Source organism: Ptychodera flava, chromosome 14 (assembly GCF_041260155.1).
Source record: "Ptychodera flava strain L36383 chromosome 14, AS_Pfla_20210202, whole genome shotgun sequence".
In the NCBI taxonomy this organism is placed as follows: domain Eukaryota; kingdom Metazoa; phylum Hemichordata; class Enteropneusta; family Ptychoderidae; genus Ptychodera; species Ptychodera flava.
Genome location: NC_091941.1, coordinates 20,478,234 through 20,501,086, shown reverse-complemented (window position 1 = coordinate 20,501,086; position 22,853 = coordinate 20,478,234). Strand labels below are relative to the sequence as shown.

The following is a 22,853-nucleotide window of genomic DNA, read 5'->3' as shown; positions in this document are numbered from 1 at the left end:
TCATGATAACGGTACTTTGTATACCCGGATGTGAACGGCAGAATTTGTCCGAATTTGGACGTCTGCTTCTGAATCATCATTGTTTGGCTCAAGGTCGTCTATGAGTTCTACACTTGACGTACTGACAGACACCTCTATGGACCCCATTCCACGGGTTTTCAGTTGAAGAGCCAGATTTATCGCCCGATTGATGGCTGCGCCGAGTCCGTGGATGAAAAGTTCCTCGAAACCCGCATCGAGCAGTTTCTGACATCGCTCTAGTTGGGCGCCAAAGTTAGTCCTCCTGTTAACATATACGTCGTTCTTCCTTTTTGGCAGTCTTCTTGGTAATCGTTTCCGTAGAATGTATTCATTTTGGTCGATCTGTGGAATTACGGCTTTCTCGTGTCTACCGCTGCTGTCAGCCATGTTGCTTTAAAGGTTGGGTCAACATCCGGGAGCCTAAAAGGAAGGGAAGCGATCAGAATATGAGAAAAAATAGAGAATATACCACATTCTATAATGCTTACTTTTGATGAAAGTTATTTTCTGTGTAATGATGCTTGATCAAGATACATTCGAGCAGGGAAATAAAATGAGAAGCATATTGGGTCACAGAGCATCATGGGTAGTTGAGGTCAAACTTGCTGAGCAAAGTCTATGTACTGGACGAGTGAACTACAAATGATAGCGTCGAAAACAACGAATGTCACGATAGTTATGCACTTCTCATTGACTTCCGTTGCAATAGCACTTTAACAATGTAAGTTTTGCAAAGCAACCAAGGATTTGGCCATGGCTGATTACAGCGAGACACCTCAGGAGCGTCAGGAGAACGAGCTGCAAGTTTTGAAGGCTATTTTCATGGACGATTGTCGAGACCTGCGAGAAGACGACCCATGGCAGGTAAAAACAAAGTTTGCACAATAAGTCTGTAACTTCGTAGCAGTTGTTCAGTTGATGTATGTTAGCAATTGTTGCAAAGTTTGAAAAGTCACAACGTTTGCTACCATATGCCCACTTTTAGTCTCGAGCCTGACAGCTGTTTTGGCATCCGAGTCGCCGTCGAACGACAGACAGATTCAGAAGCTGTCATTTTAGTTTATAAACAATGGTCACGTGATATATTTTTCCTCGGTTGTGCGTCGTCTTGTAAGCCCGCGGCATGTGAATATTTGTCTTACCTATAGACTGAACATAAACACTTGTTTGAATACTTTTGAACTTTTATCGTGCCGGTTCGTCCTTTATCGTCAATACTGTGTTTAATCATTGTTGACACGTGTTCCCTTCAGGTTCAACGCCCTTTGGAAGTAGTGCTGCATTTGCTGCCTTCTGAAAGCATGCGTGGAGAAACCGAAGTGTATGCTAAAATTGATCTGAGGATAAATTGCACCGAGAACTATCCAGACGAGTAAGTGGAATCCTTTAAAAATTTTATGGCTTTGGGTACATCAAAGAGTCACAGGACTTGAGCGTAAGTTTAATACAGTAATGTATGATGGTAAATACAATTATGATCTAAGGGGAATTTCCCCTTCTATTGACAATTAAGATCTAACATACTAGCAGTAAATCCCTACATGAGCAGACAGGCATTGTGCTTTCATAGGTACAACATAAGTTCCATAACATAGTCTAAGCTGAATAATTGACCTTACCTAGCCAATCCTCCATCATGCAAACAAACGTATAGAGGTAGGCTTGAGATGCAAGTGAAAAGGTGAAGTGTTAAAAGAGTCCCCATACTACGTCATATGAGACTTTACAGAGGTTAAAACATAGGATACACCCTCACTCCTGTGGCACAGACTACATGTTCAGGTGTTTTGTGGGTTTTGTGATAATATGCTAAAATGAGAAGTTACCAAATATTATTAAAGGAAGTTCACCAAAGCTGATTTTAACATATGCTGCTAGCTTTTAGGTCACTAGACGGTAACCAAATACATATGGCACGTATGTATTGAGGGTATGGCATTGTCATTCACATTCACACCAGGACCTGGTGCGAACTTAAATGATAATGCCATACCCATCAGAAGATTGTCCCTGCCATATCACGTGATGAAAGGGCCAAGCTTGGTGCTTTTCCCCTGATTCAAAATACAGTGAGTAGATGAAGCCCTAAAATGCAACTTCCGCCACTATTTTTATCCGTTTTTGTAAAAAACTCTGCGAGTTATAAGTGGCGAAAATGGCTTTTCCGGAATAAATGACACACAAGCTGGCAAATATGTAAAAATCAACCTTGGTGAACTCCCACATGCTAAAGCTACAGTGTTTTGATTAATATTTAAAGCCATATAAAACTTGGCGTACATATTTACCCTCGCTTTTACACATCATTTCATCGGACACAGTCAGGAATAGTGGGATCTGACCAGTGAAGCTGACGCTGCAGCGTCAACACTCAGAATCATTTTTGCCAATACCCTTGAAGCCGATGATGAGCACGACGTTTTTAAGGGTCTTCAATCTTGGCCCCAGTTTCAAATTCTCAATTGTGGACAATAAACATACACACGTTTCTGTAGATAGCACATTTTTATTGCTTATGATAAGCGCTCAGCAGAGATGAGATTTGAACATTTGAATCATTCCTCCTCACATTATTCTGATACGTCCGTGCCAGCTTCAGCATCAGTCAGCAATATAGTTTATGCTATTGCTAAAATTATAAACAAGTGAAATGAAAGTTTAATGGTACGACTTCCTCGCCGCACTTATCACAATTATTTAGGGGTATTTGTTTATTGTGACACCTTGGCATTTATGTAAATAAAAATCACAGTAGAGTATCTCCTCCAGATCAAAGTACTTTTTGTATTGAATAAGGCCCAACGGTAATCTCTCAAAATAAATTCAGAGAAAGTAGACTGCTACTGGAGTCTTTCAGATGGTCACAGTAGAATTGAAGTTATTTTTGATGTTTTAGAAGGTACAGTACTAATGCTGAATGTGATACTAACTTACCCCCGCTTGTCTTGTAGACTTCCTGAAATAAGTTTTGAGAATGCCAAGGGGCTGTCAGATAAACAGGTAAAGGCACTGAAGCGGAGCCTTGAACGAGAAGCAAAAAAGTTCCTGGGAGAGGTAAGGGCTCGTGAGTGTATCAGTGTTTTCTCTGCATGTTCACTGAAGGGGCAATTTCTGCCCCATTTGTCAAAATTAGGGGGGCAGAAACAACAGCAAATTCACAGGTCACTACACTATGCGCTAGGGTCACCATCATATGGGCGTATTTGCTTGCTGTGTTTTGTGCACGATTTTCGCACTGTCAGTAACTTTTAACCCTTTCACCCCCAGATCCCTGTATACAGGTTCAACTTTACCATAGAAAACAATGGATTTGGGACAAACCATGGTTGTGAAAGGGTTAAAGGGCAGAAAATGGCTCAAAATGCGCAATTTGCGAAATTGCACTGTTAAGAGAAAAACCTGGTGTATAGTGACTGACCTTATATGATGGTAACCTCAAGTCTGCTCATCACAGGATATGTAAAGACAGACAATGTAAAGACAGATAAAAGGAGCACACTGAAAGACCGTTCAATAACACATGCTTTCAAGTCCGAGTACAGAGAGCAAGAAAAAAGAAAGTGACATGATTTCTTTAACGCACAAAAAAATGTGTGTGCCAATGAGGTAACAGCCATTCTCAGAGGCTGCAAATTCTTTATGCAGAATGCTATGGCAAGATCCTCGACTCTCATGTCTTGCGTTGTTAACGTCATGTTTTGTTTTGTGTGTGCAAGATCCAAATTCTATGCTGCAGTGAATACATGAAAATTTATGATGCTTTTTTAGTACGCAGAATCTATCACAGTCTCAGGTCATTTTATAACTACAGTACTTATACTATAGAAATAACGGGCGACGCGCTGACCATTAACGTTTACTTGTGGGCAAGGGCGAGAGGAAAGCCAAAAATTAACGGGCGAGGCTTGCCGAGCCCGTTAATTTGGCTTTCCTTGAGCCCGCGCCCACAAATAAACGTTAATGGTCAGAGTAGAGTCTGTTATTTCCATTATATTATCAGCAAACCCAAGAAAACCGTCAAAATTTCCGAAAATTTCAGGAGCGAACGACAACTGGGCCCCAGAAACTGAGCAATACGCGACGCACTGTCACGCACTGTGTAAAATTTGGCAAATCCGGAGATATTTTCAGAAAAAGTATCTCAACTTGACCTACAAGTGCTCCATTTTATTTTGTGATTGATTATGATTTACGTTTGAGCTTTAAAGTTACGATACTTTTAGTTGTTAATCTTATTATTCATATTCACGGGCATGTAAACAAACAATTATTGTGTATTTGTGGTCAGTCACGTGGTTCAGCTCGCTCAATCAAAATGCGACGGGCAGGGCATGGTAATATACTACTATTTAACAAGATTGTTCATGTGATAACTTGGATAAGTTAATCTATGGTTTGTCGGCAAAAAGAGTGATATTAATTGTGATGGATATATTCTATCATACAGGTGACATTCCATACATTTCTCGAACCTATACACATTCGCTACCTGAAAATATTGCCAAACTCGGGATACCTAATGTATTTTAAATAATGATGGGGGAGCTTTCACTGCAATTAGTATTTAACAATTTCCTCCTTTCAGGTGATGATACTGGAGATGGCGCAGTATGTCCAACAGTTCCTTCACGAGCACAACGTACCACAGATGAAGTCCTTCTACCATGAGATGCTTTCTAACGAGAAAAAGAAAGAAGAAAAAGCTGCCAAGGAGGAACTCAAGAAACATGCCCTGTTGAAGAAAAAAGAGGAAAAACAGGTTAATGTGATAGCATATAGTGACATCATATCTTAGAAAGCTTTCATTTTACAAACTGTAGTGTATATGAGTATAAGTAACTTTGCAAGTACATTAATGATACATAATATTTGACTGTATACAGGAATCACAAAGAATACAATGCATTGCAACTCATAAGATTTGGTCTCTGGGAAATATATTTTGAACACACGAAACAGAAACTTGCTACTCTACATGTACGTTCATGCTCATCCAAGATTTTCAAATTAACCTTCTGTCTGAGCTACCTTTAAACAATTTTATTTTATGTGTCTTCAGCGTAGAGAATTTGAAGAAGAGCTCAGGAGGAGAGAAGAGGCATTAAGAGAAGAAAACAGGAGAAGGCGGGAACCAATCAAGCAGGTATTTTGGTCGTCTTGAGTTTTCGCTGAGAATATTTTTACATACAACGATGGCTTTCCTTTAAGGTACATGTAGTATGTGCATCAAAAGTGAGACTTTAGGCTTTTGCACAAACTTTCCTCAAGGAATCTGTGCTCCATTCTCTTTAAAATTTAGGAATAAAAATCAGGCTGCTCTGCGAATTGTGATACAAGATAACATATTACCTTAAAATTATTGATCTTTGAAATTTAAACTGGCCGCCATCCCTACGGTAAATCTATGGGAAAATTAAATTCTTGATTTTCACTAAAAAAATAAAGAATGAAAATTTATTTACTTCAAGGGCTTCAGAAAAGAATTTTAAAAACTTTAGAGTCTGAATATCTTTTTCCAAGACACGTTCTATATGTATAAGTGATAAGAGTGAAAAAAATATTTCTTGTTTATGCACTGAAGGAGGAAGACCAAGTCAAAGAAACCAAGGTGAAGGAAGATACAGAGAGCCCAAATACCTCTCCAGATGCCAGTGGGGAAAGAGAAGATGAGAAAAATGACCAAAACTTCAAACCAAAGCCTTCACCCACACGCAGAAAACGACAACCAGACCCAGAACCAAGGTTTGTGAACTGCAATGTGATGATACAGTAGCTTCACTTACAGAGCCCAACTCTATCCTTCCATGTAACAGTATTGTTAAAGACATTCTCTGTTCATGATCCCCCAAGCACATTTTGATACATGTATGTGTAAATTAATGTGGTATGTGTAACAGTATGCAGATACATAAATATGATGCGTAATTATTCAAGCTCAGTCCTATTGAGAAGTAACTGCATTTCAGTATAATCTTCTGAAGAGTCAAATTCACTCCAGGGATATACACATGTACATGTAGATTTGCATTTGTACAGGTAAATGAAACATTTTTAAAAGCTTGATATATGAGAAAGGAAAAAGTGAACCAAAAAATGACTCACATCAAACTAGTCTGATAGTTATAGTAAACAACTTAAACTTATTAACCTTTAGCTGTGTAGACTTTGGCAGGTAATACTTTGTTAGTCCCCACGGACACCGTCCGGGGGGACTTATAGGTTTGGTCATGTCCGTGCGTGCGTCCGTGCGTGCGTGCGTGCGTGCGTGCGTGTGTGCGTGCGTGCGTCCGTCCGTTCACACAGATATCTCAGAGATGCAAGAAGCGATTTCATTCAAACTTGGTACAAGGATTACTTCATATGTCATACAGATGCACGTCGATTTGTTTTTGGATACGATCCAATATGGCCGCCAGGCGGCCATTTTATTACGATTTTTTCATGTACAGAGCCATAACTCAGACATGTTTCAACCAATTTTATTCAAAGTTGGTACAAGGACATTGACCAATGTCATAGATATGCACGTCAATTTTTTTTGTGATACGATCCAATATGGCCGCCAGGCGGCCATTTTATTACGATTTTTTCATGTACAGAGCCATAACTCAGACATGTTTCAACCAATTTTATTCAAAGTTGGTACAAGGACATCGACCAATGTCATAGATATGCACGTCAATTTGTTTTGTGATACGATCCAATATGGCCGCCAGGCGGCCATTTTATTACGATTTTTTCATGTACAGAGCCACAACTCAGACATGTTTCAACCGATTTTATTTAACGTCGGTACAAGGACATTGACCAATTTCATAGATATGCACGTCGATTTGTTTTGTGATACAATCCAATATTGGCCGCTAGGCAGCCATTTTATTACAATTTTTCATATACAGAGGCATAACTCAGGCATATCTCACAGATTTTATTCAAAGTTGGTACAAGGACATTGACCAATGTCATAGATATGCACGTCAATTTGTTTTGTGATACGATCCAATATGGCTGCTGTGTGGCCATTTTGTTACGATTTTTCATATACAGAGGCATAACTCAGGCATATCTCAACCGATTTTATTCAAAGTTGGTACAAGGACATTGACCTATGTCATACATATGTACGTCGATTTTTCATGTGATACGATCCAATATGGTCGCTAGGCAGCCATTTTATTACGATGTTTTCATGTACAGAGCCATAACTCAGACATATTTCCACCAGTATCATTCAAAGTTGACATTGACCTATTTCATACATATGCTCGTCAATTTGTTTCACGTCATGTAGCAGTAACATGTCAATTATTGAAGTTTCTAAGTAGGCCGATATGTCAAGAAATATGTACTGCATCAAATTCATGAAACTTTATACAGACGTTAACTGATGTTAAGCTCACATTGCTTTAACATTGAAAAAGACATTTATCAGTGTAATTTTAATTAATTTGTAATTGCATAAGTAATGAACTTTCCTAATTAGGGTGATATAGCCACAAATTAATACAGCGTCAAATGTGATGAAACTTGATACAGATGTTGATCTCATAGTGTTGTAAATACTGCATCAAACTTTATGAAATATGGTACCAGTGATAATCTGTTAAGTGTTAGAATTGTATGCAAAAATGTTTTGCAACATCCTGTTGATTAATTCCTAGTTGACTCATTTTATGAATTTTAGGATGGTGGCCTACATTGGTTTTATGTTTTCATCACCATGGAACTCATTCTTGGCCATTGAGCGCCATTTGTAGCAAAGTATTTTTATCACAGACCTAATTAATGAAGAGGACTCTATCCTCTCTGAGGACATGTAATCAAAGTACCCATTATTAACAAGTGGGGACTGTGTCATCAACGATGACTTGTTGATAGAATCACTGGTTTCAAATGCTTTTGTTGGGTCAGTGAAATGTTCTACAATTCATGCCAACTGCTCTGTCCAGCTCTGTGATGCCTGTAGTCCACTTTGCCCATTTCAGACATGCCAGTTCAAGTCGAGTGAGACACGAGTCCATGGGAAGTGGACTGAAGAGGGGAAACAGCAACACAGGAATCACAACCACAAAATTCTACACAAAGGGTGAAAGAAACATAAGCAAAGGAAAATGTCTTGGTAAGTTCTCTCATCATTTCGCTTTTTAAGAAACTTCTTTTTGGGCAAGAGTAATAAAGTGTCAAGATACGCCTGTTTACTCAATTTTACTGAAGGCTTGAAAAGGCCACTTGTATTTCCAGGCTCTGTACGTATCATATTTCAACCCTGCCATCTAAATGAATTGCTTTCCCAAGCAGGGAATATATTACCAAATATATTTATCTGGTTCACATACTCAAAAAGCTTTTAAAAGTTTTTAGCCTACAGCACCTGGTGAACTCAAAGTTTCAGGAAATTAGCAGATTTGAATTATGACCCACAACTGTCATCTGGATTGTATACATTATATAAAAGTGAGGACCCAGAGTGAAAATTCTTCACCCTGTGAAAGACTTTCCAGACCCTGTTTAATCCAGCACGGTTTTCTTTTTACCAGGCCAGGGAAGTTCAGGCAGTAGGGTGTATGTTGGAATGGACTCCCATAGTGGAGAATTAGTTGCAATAAGTGAGTGGACTCTGAAATGGAAGCACTCCAAGAGAACATCACCAAATGAAGATAGTGATAAAGAGAAAGTTGCACAGTACATGGAGCAGGTAAAAATTAACGTTGTTAAAAGTGAGCAATGTTGTTAGTGCACTTCAGAACTAGCTTTACTCTGGTTGCTAGGCACATTGCTATCAGGTAACATTCCATTCCTAAACAAAGCAGGCACAAGCTTCAAACAACGTCTCCTGATCCTAGGTACAACAGTGAAGTACAGCAAAATCAGGTGATATTTCTATTGAAATCTAGTGTTCACTAAGAAATATACCAATGGTGTCTGCATTGTCTCGAAAGATGAGAAAGTGAACTATAATATTAATTATATTATATCATGCTACCATGCGCCATTCTGATTGGACGAGAGCGATGCTAAAATATTGTTTTAGCACTGATAGCGGTGGTAAAACGGCCCCTAAACCAGCATTTTTGAAAATTGCCCGGTCGGTGCATTTGAACGATGTGGCTCTGAACTTAATCCGAAACAGTCCGCTTTGTTTCAAAGACCGAGTTCGAATTTCGATACAGAGATAAAGTATGGTTCTGTAACTCACCTCTTGGTGAAAATAAGCGGTCTATGATGAAAGAAATCTCCGAAGCAACACATTTATTTTGGTATGATGATGTACAAAATTGTATAGGGTAACAGCGCACTGTGTAGTTTGCTTGATCGATTCAGCAGGAGTCGAGACGCGACATACCGCTCTTTAAAACTAAGTTACTACTAGTATTCGTTCATACACAAATAAATTGAAACTTCCTCACTGTAACGGTACGTCAGATATTCCTTCCTAGAGTTTGGGCTGTAACAGACCAGGGTGTTCTAACAATGTAGCCCAAGAACTTGAAGAAGTTCAAAATAACAATGCGATCATTCCTGGCGACTGCGACGAAAATCGCTGTGTCAGCGTCCAGCTCTCGCTGAATCGGGCAACACACACTCTGCTCGCATATTACAACTGTTCATACAGTCGCCGTAATCCATGTCTGGATTATTTCAAAACTGCACGTTTTCTAGCACAAATTATCCATCAAAATATCCATCAAAAATAGAACCTGTAACCCCACTGCACCACCTCCTCTGTCTGAATGTTACGACGGTTGGCGCACACCGGACTGACAGTGAATGAGACAAATCTATTTTTAGTGTACTACGCAAAAAAAAAGCCAGCGCTATTGTTTTTATGTAAATTTACGAAAAAAATTGTTACTTTTTCTTTTGCTTTGAACTCTTGACCCATTTGTGTGTCTGAAGCAGTTCTTGTTGCATGTAAATATTAATAATTTTGATGAACGTAATGCGTATGTTATCGTAGGATATTGTGTTCGTGTGTTGTCAACGTAATCCAAACTTATAAAAATGCTCGGTCTCGGGCGATGATTTTCCGACGTTCCATCTCTCAGACGTCAGTTTTCTGCATTTTTGGCTGAAACTGACGAAAATGCCGGACCAAGACGACAAAGACACACAAGTTGATATAATATAATAGCAATAACCCCCTTCGAAGTCGGGTATACACTCGATTTTGGTACAATTCGCTCCATATAGCACTCGCCTATCGGCTCGTGCTATATGTCGCGCATTGTACCAAAATCTCGTGTATACCCTCCTGCGGCGTGGGTTATTGCTTAAATATAAATCAGATCCCGTGCTACTATGCAATGCTACATAAGATAAGCCATCATCGATCCTCCAGCTCAGGTACATGGTCATTTCATCATAAAATTATCACAAACTTTAGCTAGGGGCACAATGCTTCTTTCAATAAAACTTTTTCGGATGATCGAATCTTGCTGTCTGTGTTACATAATTAATGATAATTTTCAGCACACCATTGTTCTTCTTACACCTTGATTTATGCCCCATTCTTTGTTGGTATATGATGAAACTTTAATGGCCTTGATACAGGTTTTGTGTACCTCGGGTCACGGGCACTCGCACGTGTGAGCCCTTCACTGTACAACCTTGGTCTGTAAAACCTGTATCATAGGATGGTAACGATTGTCACTGTATGGGTACTACTTCTACTTCTATTTCACATCAGCTAAAAGTTTGTATGCATGCATTTTTCGCAAATGAATGTTATAGATACAAATTGACTGCACATTGTTGGTCTGCATATATCCTTTTGTAAAATTATTTGATCACAGCCACTCTTTCAATTTTTAGAGAGAAAGACATCGTTCCTTCTCAGAGAAAATCCAGATGAATCATAATGTTCTCTGAGTTGAAAATCCCAAAAAGAATTGGTATTTGTCATAAGCTGTGTTTACATTCTCTTTTGTCACATAAACATTTATTTGTTCTGATTGCATTCGCTAGGTTGTGAGCATTGAACAAGAACTGTTTAACCTCTTGAAGCTGAGTCATCAAGGCCTTGTGCATTACTTAGCCATCAAGTATGCTGAATTGACAGACTCTATCAAGATAGAGGTAAAGTATCTCTTCAGTGTCTTCAGATACAACTTCAGAGTGTGAGAAGTCATGTTTTGATGTTGTTTCTTTGTCATGCAAATCAAGTAAAATAAATTGTAGATTCCAGGGAACCTGAATTGAGGTTCGTTTGAGTTAAACTTTCGTTTTTTTTATTATGAAATACTTTGTTTCTTATAGTGTGATTGTAGAAAACATCAATTTTTCCAATATTTTTATATGATTATTTTGTTGAAAATACTGATAATAAGTGAAACTGTGGTAAATTTCATGTCAGGCAAAGCTGTATTTTTTGTTCACTGTGGGAAAACATTAAGTGATTCAGTGAAAACACCCTCATCATAGCAAGGCACCTGTCTTGAATATTGCAATTTTATTAAAACATGCAGATCTTACAAGAGTATGTTGGAGGCGGCACTCTTGCTACGTTCATAGAGAATGGTGTGACTGTACAACCAGAAACTCTCCGGCATTATTCCATAGATATCCTTGAAGCTCTGCAGTATCTACACAACAAGGGTGTTGTCCATAAGGACTTGAAGGCTTCCAGTGTGTTCATTGATTCCATCGGACAACTCCGGCTCGCTCAGTACAGCATAGGGAAAAGGTAAATATATTCAGACAAACTTCAAACCTTGAAGTCCCTTTTCGCACGTTAGAGACCTTAGTGACATTTTATGTTTTAAAAATGTAAATAATATCCCCGATATAAAGCCAGTCTTAAGTAGTAACATTGTATGCATATTCTGTTTAATGAATGAAGGCTTACCGACACTGATGTGTCAGTCCTTGATTTTGACCATGATTTTATTTAACCCTTTGGAACCCGGCTCGGACATAAATGTCCAATGACGTCATAGAGTACCAGGGGTCAGGGTGCAAAGGGTTAAATGGCTTAGCATGCTGCATGCCACACATTATATTGCACAATCTAGGTTTTCTCAACACAAAAGTTCAGGTACATTTAGATGTGCTGTACACAGAGCCATTTGTGAACAGTCTGCAACCGTTTATTATTATTATTATTATTAATCTTTATTTAAACTCGATAACTCCATAGGTGAACACCTCTTTTCATGGTTGCAGACTGTTCGCAAGTGGCTCTATGTACAGCACATCTCAATGTACCTGAACTTTTGTGTTGAGAAACCTATTTAGGCCTAAAGAGATCTTTTCAGGAAATGCTGAATAAATCCTATATAGGCTGTATGTGTTGTAATAATTGCTGTAAATTTTTGGCTGATTGAATGAATCTTTGTTGCTTACTGTGTGACAGATTAGCTGATCTGTACTACAACGCCAACCCTGCAAAGCAAGGAGTAAGATTCAATGAGGACAAGGTCATTGGCAGAGGAGACAAGAAGGGTGACATTCTGAAGTTTGTAAGTTGGTTGAACTTTGGAAATTTGTTAGACCCTGTATTCGAAATGTTTACTGTTGAAAGTATAAATTTATTCAATATCATATTGTGCTCACAGAATTTTGATAAAGTTCGCTATCATCAACAGATAGAAGTGAATGAATAAGTCAATACTTGCTGTAAGAGCGTTTTTAAAGCTTAATTGAATTGTTTGTAAGTGTACAACTTCTTAAAAAGTGACCACACAAAACACCTGCTATCATACTGAAATCAGAAATGGCACACAATGAGGAGGGGAAAAAATTAATGTACGGAATCAGTACAGAATTCATTCCCTGAAAGCTATTGCCAGATCTATAGGAAAACTTGCCTTACAAGGTAGTAATGGAACATGAACATGGTATCAGTCATGGGAGAACAAATATTGAATTTTTCCTGGAAAAATAGCATGATACCTAACTTTTCACGGAATAATAATTTTGCAAAGTTAACACTCTAATTTCAGGGAATGCTGCTCCTATCTCTGTGTCAGGGAGATTTTATTACAGACTATCCAGTTGTCATACCATCTTCATTGCCAACAAAACTTCAGGATTTCATTGGAAAGTGAGTTCATGCGGGTTTTTTCAGGACTTTGTGTAAATCATTTTCACCATAGTATCTGACAAATGCATATTTATCATTCAAATTATCTACTGACAAGTCTGTGTGTGAAACCGGTGGCATTCCTGTCGCTAAACAATGAGTGAAGGTCCTCTGATAGAAAGCACTCTTAACCCTTTCACCAACATGGTTTGTCCCAAATCCATTGTTTTCTATGGTAAAGTTGGATCTGTGTACAGGGAACTGGGGTGAAAGGGTTAATGCTTGGTGTCATGGCCAATTCAAGTCATAGATTATAAATATTCTCATACCATCCAGTTCCACTGACAACATTTTCAAAGCTCCTAGACAGGGAATGCAGAAATAAAGTAACGTTATAACATAAATGTAATTGTGGGGAAAAAAAATCACTGAAAAACACTCACAACTCTGAAGTCTGGTGTGGTGGCCTTCTTTCTAGCAGGGCACAAGTAATAGCTTTGGTAGAATTCACACAAACAGCAGTGTGCACTGCATAATTGTTCTCAGGAAAAGAACATGTGAACAAGGACACCATCATGAGCTGTCATGCTATCTCTAATTTCCTCCATAGATGTGTGGAAAAAAATGACCAAGTTAGGTACAACACCCAGCAGCTTCTGAGTCATGCATTTATCAACGAGCCTGTAGAAGAGAATGGTTTTGACACAGAGAAAGAGACTTCAACAGGTAATGCAATGTCCTTTGTGTAGACAGGTATTTTCTAACTTCTACTGAAGACAAATAAATTGCTTGTATACTGGGAATGTATGCGTAGCTTTCATTAGTTTGTAGATTTCTCACAGCACAATATGCTGATGAAATACACAGATTTCTCACAGCTCAATATGCCGATGAAATACACAGATTTCTCACTGCACAATATGTCGATGAAATACACTGATTGCTCACAGCACAATATGCTGATGAAATACACAGATTTCTCACAGCACAATATGCTGATGAAATACACAGATCTCTCTTTCCATATCATTCATACGGCACCTTAAACATATGCCAAAGAAGGGTCAACTTACATTTACTCTGTAAGCACTCTTTGGAAAGTCCACAACAAAGAAAAGACTACAGTTGACATGTGCATGGCAATGCCATAGTGCGTTCAGATATACACTATCTCTATCTATTTGCACCCCGTTGCAGGCAATGAAGGTCAACATGAAATCTTGACTGGTGAAATGCACTTTGCAACTCCTAGACCCATTGATCCAAGCAAGTCCAGACTGCACAGTGAATTTGAAGAGTTGCAGTGGCTCGGCAAAGGAGGCTTCGGTGATGTTATAAAGGTAGGCCGACCTGATACTTCTTACTTCAGAAATGATGTTTATTGGTGTACTTCAAGGCTCAGTTTCATTGCTGCACCTTTTGTGAGATATTGACCCATTGTCTTATGCAATCTGTACATCTGTTGTTTTCTCACCAAGGTTCGGAACAGACTTGATGATTGTTTTTATGCCATCAAACGCATCCCATTGAACCCCAAGAGTAAAGAGTTCAACAAGAAGATCACCAGAGAAGTGAAATTGCTGTCCAGGTTAAACCATGAGAATGTGGTCAGGTGAGTGAAAGACTCGGATCAAATGTGATAGATTGTGAGAGAGTTTTGAAATTTTGACTAAAACATGTTGTCAATGTGTTTGCAAGGGGAACGGTGATGTACTGTACTTTGGAAATAAAATGCCCCCATCGCAGCAGAACAAATGATGTGGAAATCGGTAAAAAGGACAGGACATGTGCCTTGAAAGTGAAAGAGTTAAACTTTTTTGAAACCTTCAACCTTTCTCTCACCAAATCAGCAATATAAAATAAGGGTTTATCATGCAAAGTGTGGTACTAGGGAAACAAATTATGCAACATTTTGCGATGTTCAAATTCAAAATGGCCACCATCCCTGTGTTAACTCTGTGTAAAAAATTAAATTTTGGAATTTTGGAAAAAAACTAAGAAAGTGAAAAGTTTTGTTATTCCAAGAGCTTTAAAATGAACTGCCACAAGTGGTAGATCAGAAAAGAATTGTAGAACTTTGAGAGTCCAAATATCTGACCCCAGGCGTGTTCTACCACGACATTTGGATATGTTGCCCATAGTGGTCTTTATTTATCATTTGGACTGAACAGGATTTGGCAAAAAAATTCCTGGTACTATGCTGGAAAAGAGTTAAATATTATAAATAACTTCTTCTAGGTATTACAATTCTTGGATTGAAGTGTGTGAAGATGCTAGCAATACGACCACAGACAGTGAATCCAAAGCCACAACCGATACAGAGTCCAGAGCACACAGACTTGATGAAGTCAGGATGAATCTGAAGAACAGCCTGAATAGTTCTGATGATGTTGAAAAGCAAGCCCCAAAACGTATGCAACCTGTTGAATTCTTTTTGAGATAAACTACGTCAAAAAATTTCCAGCCAAGCTTTTTACCTCTCATTAATTTTCTGAAATGCTTGTTACTGAATTTGTAGCTCAGTAACTGTTTATTCTGAAATAACAAATTTTGTTTTGCATAAATCTATAAACTCTTTCATTAAGCTATTTTTTTCAAATACACCTGTTTTTTACCTCAGCTGTGGAAGCTTCTGTTGAATGGAGCACAAGCATATCACATGAAGCAGCCAGCAAGTCAAGCAGATTTCACGAGGAGAGCAGTGATAGCTCCAGTGATGAAGAGGCCTTCGGTGGTGGTATGTCATTCATGTAAGTTCAGTGAAACGTCCCTCATTCAGAATGATTTTATCTGAGAAACTGTGGCTTCCCCATGCTTTCTGTTATTGGTTTTTAGCTCATATTTGGTTTTGTATATAAATACCAAAAAGAGCTTATATGATGAGTCGGTGGCGTCTGCATGTCTGTATGTTTGTGGGTATGTATGTGCGGATGTATGTCCGTCACACACAAAGGCTCCCATACCGCCAGAGCTACCATCTCAGTATTTGGTGTACAGGTAGATGCAGGGGTTGAGATGTGAATTTGTTCAAATGAACACATCAGTGTCAAAAATGTGCAAATGAGGTAAGAAAAAGTGAAATCCTGCAAATGTGCAGGAGTGATGGCATGCCAGTAAGAAACAGGCCAACTCAACTGATCTTGAGTCATTTCCTGTCATTGTTTATGAACTGTTACATATTAACAGACCTGCTCAAACCATAGACAGTAGAGGGGGAAGACTGTCTATGCTCAAACTAAGAGGGGCTTGTTTCTGCTATGCATGTTGCTAAAGTTGACCTCCAGTACCTAAAGTTTCAGACCTTAATTACTTTTGTCATTCTTGTTTTTCTGGTTTAAATATTTCTTGTTGTTTTTCTGGTTGTACTGTGCAGAAATCATTGTCATAACATCAACGTAGAATTTTCCTCCACTGAACAGATAGAAACAACATTTATTGTTGATCATTGGTAACCCATACTCGTATATACCAATTCTGATCAAATTTGAGCGACACCGTATAATTGCGGTATTTTTTACTTTTATATTGTCGATAATGGTCACTTCATACAAGCGCCATCCTATTATTTAATGGCCGAAATATTCTTCTTATTTCAATAGCATCTGTTCACAATTAAGAATGTCTTTGTCTGAACATCTCAAAATACATGTGATTATGAGAATTGATTCATTTAAATTCAATATGTTTCTGCTAATGAAAACAAATTTTGGATGTTCATTGACTCTCTGTATTCTGTTCTCTGCTCATTATCTATGCAGACAATTTGAAGATTCAGAGTCAGACTCGGACATCGTATTTGAGAACAGCTTTAGGAATTCCAACTTTGCAGGAATAGATGACTCTGAATCAGTGTTGGTAAGTTGTCCTTGTTTGCTCTTTTTATGTATTTTTTCAATTTCAGAGCTGTGTTTTTTCTGCATGTATCAGCTTTAATGGAAAATATGGAAGACCGGTCACGACATGCGACATGCGAGTTTTTTTAAACTGCGACCTGGGAGTTCTTAAACTGCAACATGCAAGTTCTTAAACTGCAACGTGCGAGTTGCAAAACTTATATGGCGTTTGCATACATGTCATTTCGTTCTCCTCCTAACGATGGATTACAGAGGTAGAGACGAGCTTATTTCTGCATACTTCTACAATGGATACACCCTGGGAGAAATAGCGGCCACGTTAGGACTCCGACATGTATGGAAGACCGGTCACGACCTGCGACATACGACCTGCGTCTTTAACTGTGATCTGCGACCTAACCCTAACCCTAACCCTACCCTAACCCTAACCCTAACCCCTAACGCTAACTAACCCTAAGTTATGCCGTTACAATTTTTCTGTCCCTTGGCCTAACCTCCAGGGTTGAGAGCGAAGTAAGGCTTTTTACGAGAGAAAAGCTAACCCCTAACCCTAACCCATAACCCTACCCTAACCCTAACTCTAACCCCTAAGCCTAACCGCAGATCGCAGTGTTAAAAACTCCCATGTCGCATGTCGTGACCGGTCTTCCATAGGAAAAGGTTAAGGTTCCATAATTTAATGGTACGTTTTTGCGTTTGAACAGGACATAAAAGCAAACCTGAAAAATGACGAGGACCACAACAAAGCACAGGCACCTGTAGGAAAGCAGTACTTGTACATCCAAATGGAATACTGTGACAAGAGTACACTGAGAAACAGCATTGATGATGGGTTATGCAAAGATATGAAGAGGGTTTGGAGGTTGTTCAGAGAGATATTAGAAGGATTAGCACACATACATTCACAGGTAAGACAGTTTTCTGCTCTTAGGGAAAGCATCATATTGTGACATTGATTTTTTTGTGTGATGATGAAAGAAAATTCACAATTGAATATGGAGGCCATGACTACATTTATTTCAGATTCAGACATTGTAATCTGCACTGGCCTTGCCAGAGCATGAGAAGGAGAGTGGTGTCTACCCTTTAACTTTACTGCATAACAATGAAGCTAATTAACATAAAAGTCACATGTATATTGATATGCAAATTAAAACCTTTGCTGTCCAAAATTCCTGTGAACAACTGTGTTCTGATATTTTACAACCTCAACTAAGATACTGTGTTTTCATATAAATGAAAGCAAGCTCCCTGTATGTCATTTTAATATATTCTGTGTCTCAAGGGCATGATTCACAGGGATTTGAAACCTGTCAACATATTTTTGGACTCCAATGACCACGTAAAGATTGGAGACTTTGGTTTAGCCACAACCCACGCTCTTGCCCAACACGGAATGTTTGGTGAATCTGCCCCGTCAGAGCCTACAAGTCCTGAAAGGTCACAGGAAGGCACAAGTAAGGCATTTGCAGTGTTAAGATCTGTGTAATCAATCCTCCGTGACTTTGGTTTTAAAATAAACCATATGTAGTAGCATGTATGGTAATTGTTAAGAAGTCATCTGAAGATGATTTCTCCATGAGCCCATAGACAAACCCCATTACCAATAACTCCCAACCCGCTGCATTGCATTGTTGTGTCACTTTGTAACTCCCTTCTTCATCATCAAATTTTTGGATTAGGCTGTCCACCTGCAGCCATTACTCAAACATGACAGAATGATTTCATTTAAATTGAATACAAAAAAATGTATTATTGTTATGAGGTACGTTTTCCTCTCCTATGTCTTGTCTGTTTTAAGGTGAAAGATACACTGGTAAAGTAGGCACCTATTTGTATGTCAGTCCTGAAGTGCAGAATGGTAAAGCCAAGACTTCTTACAGTCAGGTAAAAGCTTGCAGTTTTTCTTTCTTTTATTTGATCACTACAACAATTGGTTCCTTTTGACTTCTTAGAACTTTCAGTGTGAATTATTTTACAATTAGAACAATTCACAACAAATGTCAAACACTTCTCACTTTGTATAATGTATGAAACAAGTGTCTTTACAGGAACGACGGCAAAGTTTATTTTGATCATTTTGACATAACAAGTATCTGTGAAAATTGGACAATGTTCTAAAATGTTATACATTGACAAGAAGAACTTTCCCAGTGGTTTTGTTCAAATTTTCAGTTGTGTGTTCTTTTCAATTGCATTTGACAGAAAGTGGATTTGTACAGTCTTGGTATCATCTTCTTTGAGATGTGTTATCCTAATCTGAAGACAGGAATGGAGAGGGTTCACATCCTTGGTCATCTGAGGACAGTAAGCTTTTTTTAAGTTTTCCATATATGTTTATTGTGTACTCTGTCATGGGTACTGGCACTTCATATATTGCGTATAAAATATGGAATAGAAATCTTCCATTTGGACTGATAGTCACTTTGCTGTAAGAAAGTACATGATCCAAAATTGAAAGACTTAAACGTTTGCTCAAATTTTCCTCAAGGAAACATTAAACCATCCCCTTTGAGAATAAAAATCAAAATCAGAGGGCACTGTACAAAATCACTACTAAAGTAACAAATTATTGACAGATTTTACTGACACTTGAAATTCAAAATGGCTGCCATACCCATGATCATTCTTTTGGTAAAAATTTAACTTTTGATTTTCATGAAAAGTTTATAATACTCCAGAAGCTTCCAAATGAGCCCACACCAGAAGAGCATAAACATTTTAGAGTCAGAATATCTGTCCATGAGGTGTATTTCACCCTAAAGCAGCCAGAAGCAGAATTGTGCATCCTATGACAATTACTAGTCACTTTGCCAATGAAATCATCGACCATACATAAACATCTCATTGCAGATTTTGCTTGTGCTGAAAGTTTTCCGCCTCACCCTTATTCACTATAGTTTCCCCTGATGTAACATTTCACATTTCTACATGTGACATGTGTCAATGTTATGGTGAATACCCAATAGGAGTCAATACAGTTACCAGAAGACTTCGATGAGATAGAGTTCCCAGACCAAGTACACATCATCCGATGGCTGTTGAACCATGAACCCAGCATTAGACCCACAGCACAGGGGCTTCTGCAGAGTCAGTACATACCGGCGCCTGAGATGGAGGACGCACAGCTTCATCTGCTGAAACAAACAATGTCTAATAAACAGTCCAGTTCCTATAGGAGGTTGATGAAGGAAGTGTTCTCGCAACCAATGACAGCGACTGCTGACTTCACTTATGATATAGATATGCACAAGGTGAGCTCTTGACTTTAGTCAAAGGAAATTCACATGACCAATATTTGTACTCTCTCAATGTGACAATTATTTTTTAGGTACAGTACCTTTGTTTTTACGTACCTGCAAGATATCCTGTCTCTCCACAACTCCACTGCATGTTTACGGTATATTGTAACATTTCCCACTAACCAGCATCCACTTGCTTCCACATTCCTGATCCAAAATGAGTGTGCTGTAAGATATCTGATAGACATCCAGGCTAAATGAAAACAGATTGAGCTGCAGGGAAGGACTGAGCTGAACAGCGATTTTAAAGATAGCCACAGTTGATAACAACATTGTATCACAATAGTTGTACTGTCTTACATGCGCTGAAACAACATCTAATGTTTTGAGGTGGTATCTCAGCTTTGAACTAAAACACAGACACTGTAAATAGGTTTTGTGAAAGAAAACTTAATGTGAAATTCTTTGAAATGTAATATACCAAGCAAGCACAATTGTAGTTTTTCACAAACAGTAGATCAACGGCACTTTGATAACTTTAAAGAGGCACTCCCACTTGGTAACATTTTAAAACACATTTTTTAATGCCAACGGTCGATATTTGACATGGCGACTCCGCGCAGATCGCGAGATATCGATAAAAACATGTCATTTCCCGAGCGTATTTTTCACATCCCGAAGTTTTACGATCGTTTCTGTTATGACCCGAAATCCCCTGAAAGTGTGTTGTTGTGCTGATTGACGATATTCTAAGGAGTCCAAAAACGTTCGAATGACGCAATTAATTTACCTCCTACTGCGATGACTTTATATACATCATTATCAATGCCTTTACCTCTGGTAATTCTTTTTAAAAACTTCTCCTTAGTTTTTGTTGTTTTCATTATTCTCAATCAGTTGTATTAAATTTTTAAACAATACCACATAGATATCAGTTTTACGTGTAAAATATTAGTTGCCTCTGATGACTACATTTTGTCGTCTGCCACACAGTTACGCGTGGTTTGATACATAGCGGCCGCCGCCTATGTATCAACCGCACCTATCTGTGCTAGTCACCTATGCGAATTCTGGTGGAATCAGCAAACTTTGTTTTTCGGGTTTTTTTTGCCGAGTCAGTAGGACTCGGCTTTCTCCCATGGGACATGACCGCTCACCGACGCGAGTGGTACTGCTGTGGCGTACAGCAGCGTCAGCGTAGACTCGTACTCCATAGCTTAGTTGACAATGGCCCCAGTGCCGAACGTTCTATGTTCGGAAGCTGAATTCAGGTGGGCCACCGGAATTCAAACTTTAACTTTTTTGAGGACATGTTTTTATCGATATCTCGCGATCTGCGCGCAGTCACCATGTCAAATATCGACCGTTGGCATTAAAAAATGTGTTTTAAAAATGTTACCAAGTGGGAGTGCCTCTTTAATATAACTGTTGTCACAAACCGAATGGAATGCTTCTAGTTCTACGAGTTTCCAAAGTTACATAAAATAACTATCAAAACATGTACATTATTTGAAGAAACACATTTATTGATGGAGTGGGGAAGCAAGCATCCTGCTTGGATGAGAATACATGAGGTTACCAGGGGTAAGAGTTCAAAGGGCAAATAGGTTTATGACAACTACCGTGCTAGGAGTACACGATCTGCATAGTGATTGTATTTCACTGTTCACTAATGTGTTGTTCTATTCAGGAGCACAAGTTATCCACACATCTTTTCTCACAGAGAAACAAAGCTGTCAGGAAGCATTCAACAAATACCAAGTTCAAATTTTCCTCAATTTTAGGGCTTTCCAACGTGTAAACCCTACTTGGCGGAGATCAGTGTGAATGAAATAGTTTGTCGAGTATTTCACAAATACGGAGCAGTCAGGATCAACACCCCATTGCTGTTACCCAAAACAGAGCTGTACGATAGTGACCAACCAATGGAATTAATGGACAGTAGCGGTGCTCTGGTCATGCTTCCATTTGATCTACGGGTGAGAATTCTCAAACTGTTTATGTTGCTATGGTTTCATTTTGAGGTATTATTGCCATTTTTTCCCAAATTGATGCATGAATATTGAAATATAGTACAGATTATGCATGAATGTTAAATATGACAGAGTATGCATAAATGTGAGGATATGATACAGATTATGATGTATATTTTACATGTAGCAGTATTACTTTTTGATGGCAGCCATTCAGTCCATATGTTGCCTATTGTAAGACTTCAGGTACCTGTATGTGTACACTGTGCATCATTTGTACATGGTACATAGTTTTGAAGTATCATCTGGTCCTTTCACAAGACTGGTTGTATATATTTAACAGTCAAGTGATTAAATGCCATGTTGTGTGTTTCAGGTACCTTTTGCACGTTTCATTGCAAGAAAAAATGTCAGTTTTATAAAAAGGTAGGTACTAGATCATGTGGCTTTGACACCCCCTCCCCCAAAGTTCATGTGGTGCGTATAGTAATACATATCAATGCCTGTTTTTCATCCACAGTTTTGACAGTTAAGGCAATACAGAATCATGTAACAATGCAATGATTTTAAGGGAGTTTCTATCATTTGATTATCGACATGAACATGAGTGTAGCGTTGATAAAATAACCAAATAAGCCAGACTCCGCACATAGCAGTATTACTGGTACTCTGTTCATTGTGGTATTATGTCAGGTTTCATAGTGCTGCCATTGCATATATTAATTGTTTTGCTGCACACTCC

The 22,853-nt window shown here is 38.6% G+C and overlaps 2 protein-coding genes across 2 annotated transcripts in view; one reads left to right on the top strand and one right to left on the bottom strand.

Annotated features, from left to right (window-relative positions):
- On the bottom strand, window positions 1–408 carry LOC139150630 (ribonuclease P protein subunit p20-like). The gene has a single exon (XM_070723066.1). It carries the CDS (start codon window positions 406–408, stop codon window positions 1–3), a length of 408 nt encoding a protein of 135 aa, XP_070579167.1.
- Window positions 409–631: 223 nt separating this feature from the next.
- Window positions 632–22,853, top strand: part of LOC139149700 (eIF-2-alpha kinase GCN2-like) — a 37,925-nt gene continuing 15,703 nt past the window's right edge. Inside the window, exons 1-25 of the mRNA XM_070721572.1 lie at window positions 632–885; window positions 1,275–1,393; window positions 2,973–3,075; window positions 4,607–4,780; window positions 5,081–5,164; window positions 5,603–5,763; window positions 8,007–8,140; window positions 8,559–8,716; window positions 10,987–11,097; window positions 11,487–11,704; window positions 12,374–12,479; window positions 12,963–13,063; window positions 13,653–13,768; window positions 14,240–14,382; window positions 14,521–14,654; window positions 15,281–15,453; window positions 15,663–15,792; window positions 16,801–16,897; window positions 17,601–17,804; window positions 18,182–18,353; window positions 18,698–18,783; window positions 19,102–19,203; window positions 19,866–20,150; window positions 21,923–22,117; window positions 22,488–22,537. Coding sequence (XP_070577673.1) covers window positions 775–885; window positions 1,275–1,393; window positions 2,973–3,075; window positions 4,607–4,780; window positions 5,081–5,164; window positions 5,603–5,763; window positions 8,007–8,140; window positions 8,559–8,716; window positions 10,987–11,097; window positions 11,487–11,704; window positions 12,374–12,479; window positions 12,963–13,063; window positions 13,653–13,768; window positions 14,240–14,382; window positions 14,521–14,654; window positions 15,281–15,453; window positions 15,663–15,792; window positions 16,801–16,897; window positions 17,601–17,804; window positions 18,182–18,353; window positions 18,698–18,783; window positions 19,102–19,203; window positions 19,866–20,150; window positions 21,923–22,117; window positions 22,488–22,537 — 3,467 coding nt within the window. The 5' untranslated portion in view covers window positions 632–774. The remainder of the gene's footprint in view (window positions 886–1,274; window positions 1,394–2,972; window positions 3,076–4,606; window positions 4,781–5,080; window positions 5,165–5,602; window positions 5,764–8,006; window positions 8,141–8,558; window positions 8,717–10,986; window positions 11,098–11,486; window positions 11,705–12,373; window positions 12,480–12,962; window positions 13,064–13,652; window positions 13,769–14,239; window positions 14,383–14,520; window positions 14,655–15,280; window positions 15,454–15,662; window positions 15,793–16,800; window positions 16,898–17,600; window positions 17,805–18,181; window positions 18,354–18,697; window positions 18,784–19,101; window positions 19,204–19,865; window positions 20,151–21,922; window positions 22,118–22,487; window positions 22,538–22,853) is intronic.

Bases quoted from the DNA above. Each gene is read 5' to 3' on its own strand.
- LOC139150630 (XM_070723066.1), bottom strand. From the start codon at position 408: ATGGCTGACAGCAGCGGTAGACACGAGAAAGCCGTAATTCCACAGATC.